At 42.5% G+C, this 17,165-nt stretch overlaps 1 protein-coding gene and 1 long non-coding RNA gene across 3 annotated transcripts in view; one reads left to right on the top strand and one right to left on the bottom strand.

The window, feature by feature from the left end:
* Nucleotides 1-17,165, bottom strand: part of igsf21a (immunoglobin superfamily, member 21a) — a 94,294-nt gene that overhangs the window by 49,092 nt on the left and 28,037 nt on the right. For both annotated transcript variants that reach the window (XM_049734078.1, XM_049734079.2), the window contains exon 2: nucleotides 15,196-15,308. In XM_049734078.1, coding sequence (XP_049590035.1) covers nucleotides 15,196-15,308 — 113 coding nt within the window. The remainder of the gene's footprint in view (nucleotides 1-15,195; nucleotides 15,309-17,165) is intronic.
* Nucleotides 13,814-15,593, top strand: LOC125977525 (uncharacterized). Its single transcript, XR_007484660.2, has 3 exons — nucleotides 13,814-14,438; nucleotides 14,861-15,044; nucleotides 15,161-15,593. It is a non-coding gene; the product is annotated as an uncharacterized lncRNA (long non-coding RNA).

Below are 17,165 nucleotides of genomic sequence, written 5' to 3'. Positions count from 1 at the left end.
TCTAGGCCACGGCGTGCACACAATGCACGCCGCCTCCCCGACACGCAAGAGCGGCGTCACCTTCTCTGTTCTGGACGGCGGCAGATAACGCATTCGGGGTTGAGAGGGGAGGCTGCCACAGGTGGCTGAGAATGAGGTAGACCTGCATGAGATCTCTCCAGACGCAGCGGCTCGGCTTTTGCTTTGACGCCGCACGTTAACACAAAGCTTCCTCCGGCTGCCCGTCTGGCCACACGCTATTTAAAGCCGCAGCACGGGCAGCCGCTGGAGGAAATCGGGCCCGATTCGCCACAGGACGACTGAGAGAGATTCAACCTGAATTTTTGCATTACCATCACCGCAGGCCACGAGACCACACTGAGGCCTAATACGGTCGAGTCATCCACGGCTAGATGCCGCAAATAGCAAAAGTCTATTATTATAGTGAACCGGAAATATTCCTAAGGAGACCCACAATTAGCAACTCTTTAAGTGTACATTGAATTTGCATGAGGGAATCACGGTTTGACACGATTTTCTTTGTGATCTCTAAATCTGGTCGCGAATGCCAATGAGAAGCTGCTTCACTCTTAAAAATAATTATGAAACAAAAAAGTCTTAATGAGATTTATTCCTATTGAGCCGCTCATTAGCAGCCTGCGACATGCCGCGACAAAGGAGATGATCAGAGCTTTGTCATGCAGCAGCTTGCTACTTTTTTTGTCCCATCCACGCCAATTTGCCTAATGGTATTATCACATTATGGGTCTTTTTGAAACAGGCGAGGGGGGGGAGCGTGTAAAGGGTGGCAAGGCGCAAAGGGGGGCATTGTCTTTTGGTAAAATGGTGATAATTGCCGTACGCAGAAGAACAAATCAAAGGCTGGAATTCTTCGTAACATTTAGACCTTCAAGTCTGGATGTGGAGTGAGGAAGTGAGAGCAAATCTGTGGGGGTCTCTCTCATTTTATTATCATGTAGGATTAAATTATCAAAACATTGGATATATCACATAAAAATTTCACGTCGTAAAAACATTGTAAGTGCTTTGATTTATGACATAAGAGCTGTCCTACCACTTTTCAAATACTAATCCCAGTCGAAGCCACTTATGGGAACACTTGTCAAATAATGATTTGTGACTTCAAAATGGTTGTCTATTAATCACTGACACAGAACTCATTTAAATACTTTTATTAGTGTGCCCTTATCATTGCCAGTAGTACCAAGGATTTTTTTTTACCCATCACGAGGAGAGATGGGGCCACACCTGGCGAGTGGGGGGGGCCGTCAGAAATCAGTGCAGACCCAGTTTCGCCTCTCCAGATAGGGAAAATAGATTTTCTGAGCGTCAATGTTTCCGACGTGATATTAGAGCAGGAAAAAGGTTGAGGCAGACCTTCCAGATAACGTTCGCAGGTTACGTGTGCCACCGAGGGGAAGACGGAGGCCGTGTTGGAGGTATCATTCGGGCATTTAGCTGTTATGCAAGCGAGTTATTGAACGCCATCTGAGACATGCAGGCGTGCTTATTATAGCAGTCATTGTGAGCGAGACGGGCCGTCAGCTGCAAGGAGGTGAAGAGCGCAGCAAACTAGGTCGGCTTCTCCGTGTTGCTTGTTATAAAGAGCACGTACAATCCACATCATTAGGTACACCTGCAGTCTAGGGGCCATTATATTAGCATTTACATAGTTTTTGTTTTTCCTGAATCATAAGTATTTATCAGTCTGGGCTGCAGTAGCAGGGTTGCTCCATTGTAGAATTGCATCCTGACAACGTTGGAGAATTAATAATTGCCTAAGATTGGAATCATTGTGTTTATTATACCTAGGAAGTAATTTCACAATTCATCACAAAATTGGGTACATCATGACATTTGAAAGGATCCATGTACAAAATTGGACAAGAAGTCAGATGTTTTGGTTTTGGTGCAAATCCCAAGGCTCCTTCTGGAGAATTTGCCTCAATAAGATCCAATCACAAGCAGGTATCCTCAAGTGATAGATGATGAAAATTTGCTTTTAATATGGGTGACAAAGTTTAGAGCCAAACGTTGCTGCTCAAAAGTTGGTTTCAATTTGTTCAACTTTTGGGTTGGATCTCATTAGAATGTGAAGGTGATTAAATTTAGATGATTTAAGAATGCACTTTTGAAAACATTTCTCAAGCTCCATTAGCCCTGTTTACGAGCCGCCGTTCTGGTGAACTTAATGGAACGTCACTGAGGTCATTGATAGCACTTCAATGGTTTGCGTTGACTCCCCTCAATGTTTTTAATGGACTTTAAAAACGCAGTGCACCCAATTTAAAGTTTTGCCTGTATATGTTTTTCATTTTGATTTTGCTAGCAATGCAGTTTTGAGAATGTCGCATTTGCCATTTTCTCCTTCATACATCAAATGAGCTCAAAAGAGGTCATTTGGAGTGCAACGCAAATGCTCCGAAAAGGCACCGAGGGCCTTTACGGGCGAGACGAGTCCGCGAATGTTTGCAGCCTGCCTATTTTTTTCTCCCCCGCAGCCGCTACCTGCAAGTGCTGCTTGACGAATGCGCGAGGAGCGCTCTTCGAGCCATTCATCACAAAAGCAGCTGGGGAGAGCGTCGCCATACTAAAATAGACCATTTTCCCTCCTTCTTTAAATTGTGTAATTGAGTTTATTATGATAAAGTGTCATCCTTGTTCCCATTGTGGGGATATTCATCACTGGGACAATTCTCAGACAAGTATCATCTGAAAGAAAAAAATTCTTTGAAGGTAAAAAAGGTAAATGCAATAAGCCACAGGGGTAATTTAATTTACCCTTGGGGAATAAAATATTGAAGTTTTTGTGTGGGATGAAGTTGAAATAGCCCAATTGAGGAGAACAAATCCATTAAAATGGAGTTTCATTTTAATAAGAGCAATTACCGGTCAACTTGGGTAGCATGTCGCCCCTTGAAATGGAGTTTGTTTCTTGTTCAGTACATCCAAACTTATTACAAAATGAGTTTATGATTTCTACCTAAAAAAATGATGACTGCATGTGTGAAAAAGTCTCAACCGAGCGACACGATTATGCCGGTTAGAAACGACAAGTCTGCGTTTTGCTTTGTCTTGGCATTTTGCTGTCCGCTCGACACTCGGCATCGGGCTCATTTCATGCATGAGTAAAATTCTCAATTCCTTAATGTGGCATGGGCCCTTTTCCATTTTTAATAAGACATGCTTGATGTCAATTGGAGCGGCAGGCTCTTATAATTAACTGTTATGAGGATGACTCGGGCACGGCGTTCTGCTAAGCTAAGAAACCAAGCATTTCATATGAATTCCTCTTATTTGACTTGTTAATGTCAGACGTAAAAGTTTTCCAGCCAATGTCAACACATACTCTGGAAACACAACTTTTATTTGCATTGGACTGCAAATGTCATTTCCCTTTGCAGAAACTGTCCTATGTTGTCCCATTTAGATTTGATCTCATTTTTATCTCGTGGTTTTTTTTTTTTTTTTTTTTTTTTTCTGGATGTGTTGTGCTCGTCAATGCAGTCCTCGGCTAGGCAGGTGTTCCTTGTTGCCCGTCGGTTAAATGTTTGCAAATCTGTTGAAGTGCCACCCTGTAGTGTCGTGTGTGCTTTTTGATTCCTTCATACTTTTGCATTATGTTAGACTTTGTTAAATTTTTTCCTGAGTCTTAATTACTTTTTTTTTATTTCTATTTTGTTTGAGAACCTCCTGTATTCGTGTCTCACTTTAAATACTTCCCTGCACTTGAGTTCTCAACTAACATTACATTTTTGTTTTGCATCAAGTAATGAGAAATTCATGTAGAGAATTGAATCAACACAATCCTGCAAAGAAATTGTAAAGTGTCACTCAAGGTTGAGCGTGAGTTTTTGTGAAAGCTGAATATTTTTTACATGTGCCTAAAGTTGTGAAAGTGAATAAATTTGAAGCAGGTTTGATATGAACAGATCCAATCATACTTTGTGTCTTGTCACCAGCGGGGATGCCGGCAAGCCAGAAGCCTATCGGCGCATCTCGGCCACTTTACAATTCACTTTATCAGTTTATCACTAGCGCCACCGCTAAACCAACTCTATTTATCCTCAAAATTAATTTGAGCTGTACGTTCGGGCGCCATTCCGGCTCCGATAGTGCTGAGGCGACAGCTTGCGTCGGAGATAGCCGCGCAGCTTTCGAAGGATGCATTGCGAAAGCCGAGCGACAGATTTATCTGACGCTGTAAATCGTGACTGCTTTTCCGCCTAGCCGGGCCTTTTATGTGTCCATTTGAATGGTGTAATTAGAGCTGTAAACAAGACACTTTGGATGCCAGATCTGCAACTCTGCCGCATGGGCATTGTTTTCAGCCTTGCCCTTTCAACCTTACGCTTCTCCCTGTACTCACAAAATTCACTACAATACCCACATCGGGAAAAAATAGAGCACCCAATCGGTGTTGTCGCTTCTCACGTTCAAATAATAATAGAGTAACAATGTAGACGCCACTTTGTGAACATAATATGTTTGCGAGGTCAAGGGCACTGCGGAAATCTATCCGCGAGTGATTTTCCGCTCGGCTGCTCACGTCAGGACACTTATGTCGGGCTTATATCCAGCTAGATTACAACATGTAGTTTTTAATTGGGGACTTCCTTGCGAGAGCATGCTGGCAGATGCAAACCTTTTCTCACTTTGCGCCGACTATAAATAAATCATCCTGCTCTCCATGTCCCTCTACTGGCAATCATTTAGATTTGGAGAATATTTCTATAATGCAGGTTTATGAGAGCGTGGAGTGAGGAGCATTTTTCCAATGTGCTTTGGATTTGTGTACACGGTGCTGAACGAGTGGCGCTCGCTCAACTGTTACTTTGTCAACATGGCTAAGCCAGAGTAAGCCATTTTGTTGGTAAATGACTGCTAATGCCACAAATCAAAATGCAAATCATGGAGACCTAATTAGCATAGCATATGCTTTTATAGCGCCTTTTTATCCACTCGTAAAAAAATGGAGGATTTCATATCGCCTCTCCAGCTTTTTGAGTAAGTTTGACGACATGCCCTCGTGCATTTGCTCATGGTGGTTTTACTGACGTGTCAACCATGAGTGTTTTCCGACCTAGTCTTTCATTGTCTGTCAAAATAAGTAAAATGCTAACCACTTATGACTTACAAAGATAAAGCAGTCATCGACATTGCTGATGGCGCCGTCTGGATTAACCACCTTGCGGATTTCAGACGGCTGAAAAGTTCATCAACAATGTGAAATACAGCAGCGCTTGTTCTTCTACCCCTAGAAAGCAAACTCACTTGACATTTATCATCTAAATAGCAATTTATGGCTCTGTGATAAAGTCGAGAGACCAAACACCTTTCAAAACTAACAGCGGCGCTGCTTTGGGATTCTGAATGAACAGTCACAGCAGTAACGTGTGAAATAAAAATATCTCCAGACACGATATCTATATTTCATAAGAGCAATGCAAGCCTTGTCGCTTCCATACCAAACAGCGTTTTCTCCCCGACAACATCGAGATTTGAGACTTGTTGCTGCCGCTCTAAATCAAGACGCAAACAAAATGCTTTTATCTTAACTAGGACGCCTCAAAGCGACGTTCATTTATCATACATCAAGCGCAAGATTCAGCTGTTCCTTAACTTAGAGCAGCTTTGTATCAATATTTACAATTTGTAGTTTCTATGTGACCTGAAGGTTATTTGGGATGTTGTGAGTCTTCTCTCTCAATTCCAGGATTTTGGTTGACTTTTATGATTTTCGTAAAGTCACAGCGGTTTTGATCAAGGAGAAAAATGTGTCCTGCTGGCCAATAAATCAGGACAATTTTATGGAACAAATAGTTGTTCATGTATGTGGGCGGTTCGGATCATGTCCAGGTCAACAAAGAAAGCCTTGCCAGTCCTGACCAATTAAAGTTGCCGGAACTGCTGAAGCTTGGCTGACATTTCCCGTGATGTCTTTGTTGGACTATAAAAACATGTTTTTGCAGAAAAGCCATTTTTTGTACCACTTAGAGGCTTCTTGTGTGACAGTGTTCTCGCATGCACCACCTGTTGTTTTGAAAGCCTGAAAATGTGAAGAGGGTTATTATGAGTCTAGGTCCCTTTGTAAAATGCTAATTTTTGAAACTGACAGGGCCTTGACAACCATCGGACTCGATTTGCTTCTCTGAAATGGAAAATGTTGATACATGCAATGGCTCGGATGAATATAAGACATTTAACTGTGTATGAATTTTGACTACAAAAACTTTAGGAAATATAAATTTGATTTTCATACTTCAACTGTGTAAAGTGAACCACGACTCGGTTTTCGATCCAAGCTGATTTTACCCGTTTTCCTCGACTGTACAATCTACGTCGTGAAAAGCCATCAGGGTAGGAAATGAAGTGTTGACCGCTGCTTTAAGTGATCTCTAGCGTTCTTCCAGGTGACCAAATTGCTCATTGGCTGACAGAACAAGTGCACTTGTGCAAAGTGGCGAGCTGATGAGGAGGGCAATGAACTCGCAGCGCCATTTGTTCAGTCCTGACTCCAGCGTAAAAATAAGAAAGTACGTGACAAGCTGAAGTGATTAAAAGCGCAGAGCCTCGCGCTCATGTCTGGGGGGCCCTCGCTATGTTTTTGTAAAAAAAAAAAAAGGAACTCGACTGGAGTGATGCAATCTGGAACCTTCGGAGGCGCTCGGCGTTAATGACCACGAGGAGCAATTTTGTGATGTCCTGGATGAATATCCTTTGGGCCCCCCGCTGGGGCCCACTCCTCTGATGCAGTTAAGAGTCTCAAACCTCGAGGTCAGCGTCTCATTTTACACCGACCAAAATCTATTAGAAAAGCTATCTCTCTGCACTCGCATTAAATTCACTGGGGAGGAGAAGCTTCTCGCTAATTGTTTTTTTTCTTGGCTGCAAAATCGGCCCGCTTCTCGCAGTGCCAGTGGACCTTCTCGCCATTATTAGTGTAATTAGTGAAGGGGTCGTGCGTTACTCGGGATAGTGTGGCAATGTTGGTAGTCTTGTGCTGTTAATCTGGAATGGAGTCGCTTTGTCTGATTCAACATGAAATCAATGCCCAGACGTTTTGGAATCTATCAAACTAGAATAAACGTATTGTCAACTCACGTGACTTTTTAAACTCCAATGATGTTTGAGCAAAGTGAACAAAATGCAAAGTGACACTTTTAGTTGGAATTTCAGCTAAATTAGCACAAACACTCAAGCAGATGTCACGGGAGATTGCGAAATGTGCTTGGTAAAAAGCCATTTCAAAACAATGTCACGTTCAAAAGCATCGGGTCGTGCGCATGTCGCAGAGCGGCAAGTCGGAGCGTAAAGTGCTTTGCGTGAGAAGTGGTCATTTGAGAAGACTCAAAAGACATCAATTTCAAGAGAAGTCTTGAGCGCTTGTTCTCGCACACTCCCGTAACAGTGACATGGCAGAATTATATTCTGTAGCAGTTGCTTTTTAGGATGAAACAGAAACAAACGGTGGTCAATTAATGAACCGTTTCTTGTCGAAATTAATGGTTCAATGAAAACCATCCAACTACCGTATTTTACGGATTATAAAGGGAAGTTTCAAGAAACACATCAGTTTGGGAAAATGTCAATCCAGGGTTTTAAGGTGCATGACTTCACATGAACAAACAAGTCTAGAAAATGAGTCAGACTTCAATTTGACATCCATGTAAAAGGCACACATGATTCTAAGGCACATTGTTATTGGATCAATCGACTCTTGCGGGTGCCAGAAAGTTGAGTGTCGGTGCAAAGAGTGTGTTTTGATGCGTGAACAGAATCAAGCGAGTCCTTTTCGAGAAGGCCATCTTAGCCCGAAGCCATTTCTCAATGGCATCAAAAGCTGCAACAACAACAAAGATGAAAACAAAGATGAAAACAAAGATGGAGCGGGGGTTATCCCCGAGACATTTGGGAATACCGACAGATACGTGCTTCACAATTCAACGCAACGATTTGCAAATCAGGATTTTCAAAGACGAGCGTAAAGTCAAACAACATCAAGTTGTTTCAGATATTTACCATCTTGGCGTGTGAATGAAGATGCGACGTACGTTCCCCGATCGATGCTTATTAACCGGCGGTCTTTAGCAGGTGCTGATAAGTGATCAGACCGCTGATAGCGAGGTTGGCCCACCCAACGTGTGGATCAGAGGCCGCCAGCTGATGTCCTTGAATACGCAAACATTTGGATCAGTTGATAACGTTGATCCGTTATTTGGGCTCATAAAATACAAAGGCTCCGTCGTTTCGAGGAAAAAGCTTTCTGCTGCTGCACAAATGTTGCATCATGGACTGTTAATATTTCCCGCTGATGCAATTGCGTGACTGGATCACATAAATGTGCGATTACATCATTTTCAAAGCCGCCGCCATGCGTACCCAGTGCCTAATTCACGAATCAACTCTCGCTTCTTCCAACTAAAAGCCGCCTTTTGATTCGTATCAGCGTCATGGCTCTGTTTGAAAATCAAATTGAAACCAACGGGGGGCTATTTTTTAATTTTGATTTGAAGTCGCGTAAGAATGATTTCAATTTTTTTTTTATTTGCTTGAAATTAATCAGTGACTTATCAGCCTGACGACTGTTTCTTGCAAGATAATCCCCGGATTGCTGAGACATTCACTTAAAAGCCGCTAATTACGTAACATTTCAGATTTGATCTTTGCAAAGCCGCTCATTTTTCAACTGTTAAGAAACACGGACCAAGCATTGGCCATCTGCTGCATCACGACATCCTTTGCTCAACGTCTGAGCGGGACCCATAATCGTCACCCCAAACCCAAATTTCTGTATTTTCCAAATGAAAGAGAAATTGCTCGACTGTCTGACCGGTTCAATTTATTTCCTTTTCGGAAATAAAGGCAATTTTTGGACTGCAGCACAGCAGCGAGCAGGCCCATTAAATACTTCCCTTTGAATGTTTGTAGTTCTTATTAATAGATATTTGTATTGTTTCTTTGTTTGTTTTGATTGTTTTTGTTTTCTGCTGTGTGCTGCCTTGATCTGTGCTGTTGTTTCACTTAATTTTCGCTTCAGGGTTCAATAAAGGAGATTTTATCTTCTCTTAAATAAACACATGAAGAGAAGTTGAAGTGCAAGTCTGAATTAATACATTCCATTTTTTTCAAGGTGACTCCTCGCAGTGATTGCCAAACTCTGACGCCATTGCATAGGCAAAACAAACTTTATCCAAAATTGACTAATTTCATGCAGTCTTTGTGATTAATATATTTTTTTCCAACTTTCCAAGGGCGCTACTGAGTGAGTCACAAAGCTCTGAAATATTTTGTGGGTTTTTGATCCGCTTGGGTCTGGAAAAAGGTGATTAATTTGTGTGAAGAATCATCTTGAACACAAGAAGGGAGTCTTCACAGAGCCAGTCGTTGGCTCATTACAAAAAAAAAAAAAAAAACTAACCATGGGAACAGTGTTCTGAAGCTCATCTGGCATGGAGATGATGTCCACATCCAATGCAAATGCCACAAAAAGTGCTCTGATCCACTCCTAATCACCAAGTAATCACTTTTCTGTTTGGTCCTTCTGTAGTGATAAGAATGGATTTTTGAAAGCCGGGATGATTTGGGTTTGAGGATTATAAATTTGGAAGAAGACGGAGCTTAGAAAAAGAAAAGAATCAAAACAACAGCAGTGTGGTAGGTGATTAATTCATGAAAATCCTTGGGACACTTGCAATAAGTTAGTTGGAATTCTCGCCATTGAATCGAATGGTGCCAAAATGTTTCTAAAATATTATTTATATATACATATAACGAAATGCAACTGCTTGCGAGACATTTAATTTAATTCAATCTACTGATATTAATAGTCACGTTATCAATCACAAAAGTACTAGAATGTTTCAGATTTTCACTATTTCATCGAGTACCTCACTAGGATTTCACCTAACACACTGAGGAGATTTGTTTATATTTCATATGCTAATCCTGCGTAAACTATTATTTGCTGCTATGAGCTGAAGAGAAAAAGCGTCATTAGGAAAAGTCAAATGATCTCGTTAATTAGTCGGAGGGGATGCGCTTTGTACTTGGAGATGGCAGGAACAAAGAAGACATTATTTAGTCTGGGTGGCACGAGCAAGAAAGCATCCCATTTTCACATCAGTGGCATCCATTAGTGGCCCACGACCGCTCTCCTTGTTGCTATTAGCATTTGGGGATGAAAAGGAGGCCCGCTGTCCTCTTTTGCTGACATGAAATGTGTAATTATCATCCGTGTAGAGCAGGCTGCTTAACTGCCTCCCGGGAGGGAGGTGGCGATGCAATGATCCGCATCACTGCGTCTCCTCTTCGGGGCTCCATATTCGCCGTCGAGTCGTGCGTCTTTGCTGCTCTTATATAATAAACATATTTGATATACTGTATTCATTTTGCCTGTCCGCTATATATCACCACTAAAGTGAAAACACTTCACTCCTTTCAATTTTGCACGAATCTTTAGAAATGGATCTATAATGCAGTCTGGTTGGTCATTTTCTCCTATTTGCCAAACAGATGTGGAAAATATATTTTGAAGAGTTGTGTCACATGACTCACTCAGTGTGCAGGAGACGCTTCCCACTCAATTCTACCCAGGGCGAAGCATCGGCGCCAAGTTGGACCCCCAAACTGGCGCCACAGGAGAGTGGTGAGCGAGCTGACTGTTGCCTGGGCAACCCTTTCTTGCAGATTTTGAACTTGGCTTCGAAGTGGGCCTACGCCTGCGTCTCTCCACAAAGTGAGAAACAGGATTAGGAAAAACAAACAACTCCTGTATCTGAAAGTACAGCGAGCCCCTTTGAAATAGGATAAATCCAATGACCTGAAATTTCGAGTAAAAGCTGGATTAAATACCTAAGGCGAGGACGTATACTCCGAAATGTGTCGTTAAGGACGATCAGTTTCCTGCCACCGTAATGTGCAAAATTTTAAGTAAATCGTACCACTTGCATCTCAAATCAGCGATGCACGTTTATAGCAGTAAAATTTGAATTAGATTTTCTGGGTTGCTTTTCCTATCATTTGAATTTCTTACTTCTTCGTCATAGACACTTTTTTCTTCTTAGCTGAACTGTGTGGCGGCATTTCAAAAAACTAACCAAACAACACATTTGAAAGTCAGTCGAGGGACAGCAAGCCAGCGTGACACTGGCCTCAGGTAACTCATGTGCTTCTTGGCAGTCAGCGGACAAGTCATTTGCATGGATGCGAGATTGAGCTTGGACCCTGTCTGTAAACATCCTTAATTGGATTTGTCCAAATCTGGGCCAAAAGGAAATTTGTGGACCAAAGAAGATGCACTGAGCCTGTGTGTGGGCATCAAGTGTCTCATCCCACTGTCCGTTTGTTTTTATTTTTTGTCTTGATGTTGACGCTGTGCTTGCACTTACACTCAGGTCAGCGCGTGGAAATGTTTCCAAATATAATCCTTGTGTTGTTCTCCGAGCAATTAAGACAGATGGCCCGTGTCCGTACACAGCTGGGCGGCGAGGCTATAAATGCACGTGGGTAACGTTTGTGAGCTGACAGGATCACGGCAAAGAAGTCGGCAGGGAGGAACGGCGGCAAACGCCGCATTTGGAGAGCGCAACGCCTACAAAGTGACTAATGGCTGCAATCTGTTTCCGCACTGTGGTGGAAGCCGCTCCACAAAACTTGAAACGTCGCACTTTGTCAAACATTACACAAACTAATTTAACCTCGGCGCCGAGTTATTAAGGTCCAAGGTTTTATTTATGAGCATTTTATCTCTAATACTGCAGACTGAAAAGTGCACAAATTATTTTGTCAAATTTGAATCTCAATTTGTTGAAAAGGCAGGCGTCAAGTTTGAAAGTCCTCACATTTCACTTTGCAAAAAAAAAAAAAAAAAACCTCATACGCCCACTGGGAACAAAATGGAAAAGTGTTGAATGTGAAAGGGACCCAAATCCTTTAGTGTTATCTCTCTTGTTCCGCACATAAAGTTGAAGAGCGTTGTGATTAATTGTGGCTTAAAAGGTTCTCTAAAGCGATCATCTTTATCTTGACGCGCACGCTCGTTTATTCCGACCGCAGTCTGGAAGCATTGAAAATCCTCAAACAGAATATGTCAGAATGCGGAAGCCGCCGGCGATGAAATATTCCGTCTGAGCGCAAGTCGGGCTGATTGGCTGAGCTTCGATTAGACAGAAGTATTCCCCAGGTGAGTGTCAGCCCGGGTTCCTCTGGAACCGGAGGTAAAACGAGAAGTCAACACTATTTAGTCAAATAAAAGGCTGAGACTAAAAGAAAGTTTGGCAGCCGAGCCGGAGCCGCTGATTTATAATTTAGCAATGGTTATGCTGAGTCGAGGCCACCCGAGAGACGACGGGGCCGCTTTTTGCAACCACCTCTTCGCATTCCTCGTGAGAACGCAGCCTTCTGATGCGGCCGTCTTCATAAACTGGACACGATTTTCTCGCCGTCTGATGAAATGATGTACGGCATGGCATAAAGGAATGTCATCAGTGGTATAGTCGTGACTTCTTTCTGACCTTGACGAGGCCGATTCTCAAATGATTGCAGACAGAAGAAAGTACAAACTGTCTTAGTGATGTACTCTGGTTGATGTGTTGATGGGCTGATCTCCAGCTTAGACAACCTGAATGCAGTATTTGGCTGTATTTGAATTTATTACTATCTCACAGTATGACTTAACAAACATTCATTTTCGGCTTAACAATGTTGTTGTTTGTGTTATTGAATACAATGGTAGCTTTTACTCTGCTCGGAAAAATCAATATTACTAGTTGGACTGCCAATTTTTTTTTAGTATCGTAGTCATATAAGCACAGTTTCTGAAGTAGATAATCAAAAAGAGTTTTGGGTCGTAGATTTAGCATCCAACCTATTTTATTGTCGCATTCTTAACTATGAAAAGAGTGATGATAAATGACTGTTGGAATTCTTCTGTCACTATGACTCAGCCCTCGAGTGACACTGTGACTGTCGTACGGCAAAGCATGATCCCGGTACTGATGTGAGCAAGCTGAATCATCCGCATAATCATAGTGTTAGTGGACAAGTGTAGAGTATTGCTTCCTCTGTCACAACAAGACCACGGCATTGTGCCACAGGGGTGGGACGCTCGCTGGTCAGCCAACAACGGAAACATTTCATTCACATGCCATCCTTTGACACTTTGCTGTCACTTATCCTGATGAGGTCAAACGCCAATTGGCCCGTTCAAAGCAGTCTCGTTGATTTGAAATGTAGCATGTTGTAAAAAAGGAAATACACAAAAATACTTCAAGGATGCGTTTACAATGAATGAGGTCAACAGGTGAATAGCTGAGCCCAACATGGGTGTTGCAAGGAGGGGGATGGGGTGGGGTGGGGTGGGGTGCAGCTGTGCCCTCCTTTCCAGCTGCAAGTCCAAATTGGTTTTGTGCTTTCAGACTTCCACAGCGGCTGATTGTTGTTTGCTGCGAGAGCAATTGCGGGGAGACTTTTGTCCAAAACATAGATTAAGGTTTGTGCCGTAGCCATAAAAAAAAAGGTTACCGTAACCATGGTAACTATGATAACACCCACCTCAATTTAGAAGAGGAAACAAATAATACAGCTGAGCTTTGTATTCAGAACCAGGTGACCTAGCTGCATGACCCACATCGGGCAATATTTTAAATCCCAAGTGTAAAAAATAAGACAACAGAGTAAAGCACAGTCTGACGACGACAATCGTCTTATTTGGCGTGAAGCACGCGCAAGCCTCATTAAGACTCCTCCTGTTTTGACAAAGATAATCCATGTTGGTGTTATTGAGCAGTTGAAGCTATAAAGGCAAGAATGTGAGGCCGCAAATCAGCCAACACACGCGTATTAATTTCATGCAGTGGTTTTATGGCCCAAAATAAACTCCTACAGGCATACACTGTGTTTTTTTTTTTTTTCTTCTTCATCTGCCCAACAGAAATTTAATTACTGGCAGCAGTTACGCGGCATAGTAAACCGCTCGGGACTTTAATAACCGTCGAATCGCCAGCTGTGAACTATTAAGCAACGGCGGTGACAGTCAGGGACGCCTCCGAACAGCTGGCTAAAGTAAAAGTCTCAAGTTTGACATGACAGAGGAACTGCGCACATGGGAGACGGAGTTGCTGCGTCACAATAAAGGTCCTGATGAAATGGTTCAGTCTGATCAAATCATTTTTTGTTGCATTTGTTTGAACGGTTGGTATGAGTCAATAGTACATGATTAAAATGCTTTGTAAATAAACATCATCCCTTTCCTGACCCCAGCTTGTGACTCCAATTGGATTTGCAAGAAACACCCGCACCCGAGGGAAAACAACCAATCAGAGCCAGAAGGTGTGACTAACCAGGTGTTGAAAATCTATCATCCACTTGCAGGCTTACTTGTAGCGGGCACATCTTGAACTGACTAGTTACCTTGGGCTTCAGGGGTTTCACTAAAGGTATCTCGGAAAATTAATTAAATGCTAGTTTTGTGTTGGCACCATTTATTTGTGATTGAAACCGTTTCAACTGGGAATATCACTGTCGAATATTGTTAGATTTGATTATTCTATCGACTAGTCCATCAAGTTTTCTTTTTGCATTAACTTGTATTACTAAACCATCTCACCCATGATTAGGGTTTATTGTTGTTATATTGTTAGTTGCCCTTTATTTTGATAATTGACTAGTTGTCGATGAATCGAATCATTTTGATGCTTCTAATATTCGCTCATAATTACAACTGAAAAAGAATGCACCTTCTGTCTCAGTAGAAACATTCAAGACACGATTAAAGACACATTTTTATGCTATGGCATTTAATTAACCTGTGTTGGCTGATCCGGCTGGAGTTTGTGTTCTCTGCCCTGCCCCAATTTAGGTGACACCCAAACTGAAAATGGCTGGATTTCTTGGGCACCTTCCGGCAGCTCGTCACTTTGAATATGGACGTCTACTTTTTATTTGGATTGTTTTACATGATGTGTTCTATGTGGCCTCTCTGCATCCATCGTAGCCTGATCATCCTGGAGTTTTTCCTTGCCCTCCTGGGAGTTAAGATCAAGGTATGTTGAGAATAATTGCCAATTTTGCACATGTGAAGCCCTTTTGCGTCTTGTTGTGATTTAAGGGCTATATAAATTAACTTGATTTGACACCTCACTCTTTTATGTGTTGTCAGAATAAAGCGAATGACAGAAGCACTGCTGCACTTACCCGATACCAAACGATTTCCCGGAGCCTCCCGTCGGTCTTGAAGTTGCACTTGAGGGTCACGGTCTCACCCACCACTACAGGAGGCAGCGGCTCGATGGTAACAGTCAAATATCCTGCCAAGACACGCGCAGGGAGGGGGATGAAGGACACTTTAATGTGGAACTTGAAGGAAAAACCACAAGATGTTCATGGATTTTAAGTGTGTAAAGCAGAAAAAGACGCAGCTAATGACTTAAATTCCGTCCCATCTGGTAAAGTTTTGCCACCTGCGCGCAAAGATGTCTCAAGTCATCCTTCATAATGGTTGCGAACGACAGTCCTCCTGGTGTGTATAATGTTTCTGCGAGCTGCAAAGAACGGACAGCTTGCCTTTTAGCAAATAAACATCTCAGGAAGGACCTCGAGTAGTTGAATGGCTTACATAGCCGAATTTGGTACAGCTGGCATAAGATCAATAATTATCTGATGGCTTATAGCTGTAAAGCGTTGCATGCGGATATTTATCATTTGCCTAACAAAAGTGCTTTTTAGAAATGGGTTTCCTTCGCATTAGCCAAGAAGTACTTTTCAGTTTCCAAAAGGTCAGTGACCCCTGCTTTATATGTTGTTGGTGTCCGTCTTCGGTCTCCACTGATGCATGTCAACAGCAGCACGACTACTATGAAATGACATGAGAACCTCAGGGGGTGAGAAATGGAAGAAAAGATTTGAATTACACCCCCTTTCGCTCTTCCAGGAGAAACTTCTGAAAGAGATTTTATTTGTCATTTGTGAGGCCTGAGACCTGCTATCTTTCCATCTATGTTCTGTCATGAAAAAAAAGATTGGAAATGTATCGAAAGTGCATTATTTCTAGCCTAAGCTAATTGGTGTGTGATGAATGATTGAGAATCCAAATTAGCCAACCTCGCATCAAGTTACAATCCGTGAGAATCCGTATCATAGCGAGACTCGAAACTATTTTATCGAGTGGAATTGTTCCATTTTGTATTCCAGCTAAGGCCAAGGAAAACAAGGTAACAACAACCCGATACGGTGCAGAAAGACACGCATTGACATACTGTCACATGAGTGCATTCTTAACGTGCTCATTAACAAATGCTAATCAAATCAGCGGTGTTGGAGGGCTCTTGTCTCCAGAGTCAAGTTGAATGACTAAACCTTCGCTTATCCTCCGCTTTGAGAAAATCCCTAACACTTGATACAAAGCCACATACGCACTTGACACAAAGCCACATACACAGCAGTCTGGAGTCATGAACGTTTGTCTTGTTGCATTGACAGCAGAGGTGCTCAGCGTGACAGCTTGAAGATGATAATGCTGACTTTGCTTTCTACAGAGGAGTGTTGGAACCCAGATTCCAACGCTGAACCTGATACTAACCTCTGTTAACCACTCATATATAAATATAAAGAATATATAAGTAAATATATATATATGTGTATATGTGTGTTTTTAAAAGGTCTAATGGTTCATTCCTGTTGGTGCAGAAAGGCATTATGGGCAATTCAGTGCAACATACGGGTGGGGGAATGACGATTTTCCATTGGAGGAAACCATGCAGGAAAGGATGGGGAGTTTTCAAAAGAGCAAATTCCACGGATGATGCACTCGTCAGGGCGCTTCACGTCTGGAGGAGTCGCAGCCCACTCTGCTTTGCGCAAACTCAACATTTCCATGCAAGCCAGTCGTGATCCCGTCATGAATTTCACGCGCTGCCTTCTTGCCAAACCGGCCCTGTCTCTCCATATGTCCAGGCTAGAACGGGCCTCCATGTGCGTGCCACGAATCGCACCAAAGGTCATATCAGTTTTCCTCGCAGTGGCGAGGGCGGGATGTGTCTTTCTCATTAAGAGGCCCGTGTTGTAGCACCAAACCTCCCTGGTGGTGAATTGTGATCATTTGTGCAGATGGCAACAAGCAACGGATGCCTTGCATCACTTTTAATGACACTGAAATTGCAATTTAT

The sequence above is a fragment of the Syngnathus scovelli genome, chromosome 11, assembly GCF_024217435.2.
Source record: "Syngnathus scovelli strain Florida chromosome 11, RoL_Ssco_1.2, whole genome shotgun sequence".
Classification (NCBI taxonomy): Eukaryota; Metazoa; Chordata; class Actinopteri; order Syngnathiformes; family Syngnathidae; genus Syngnathus; species Syngnathus scovelli.
This window is presented reverse-complemented; position numbering and strand designations above follow the sequence as displayed.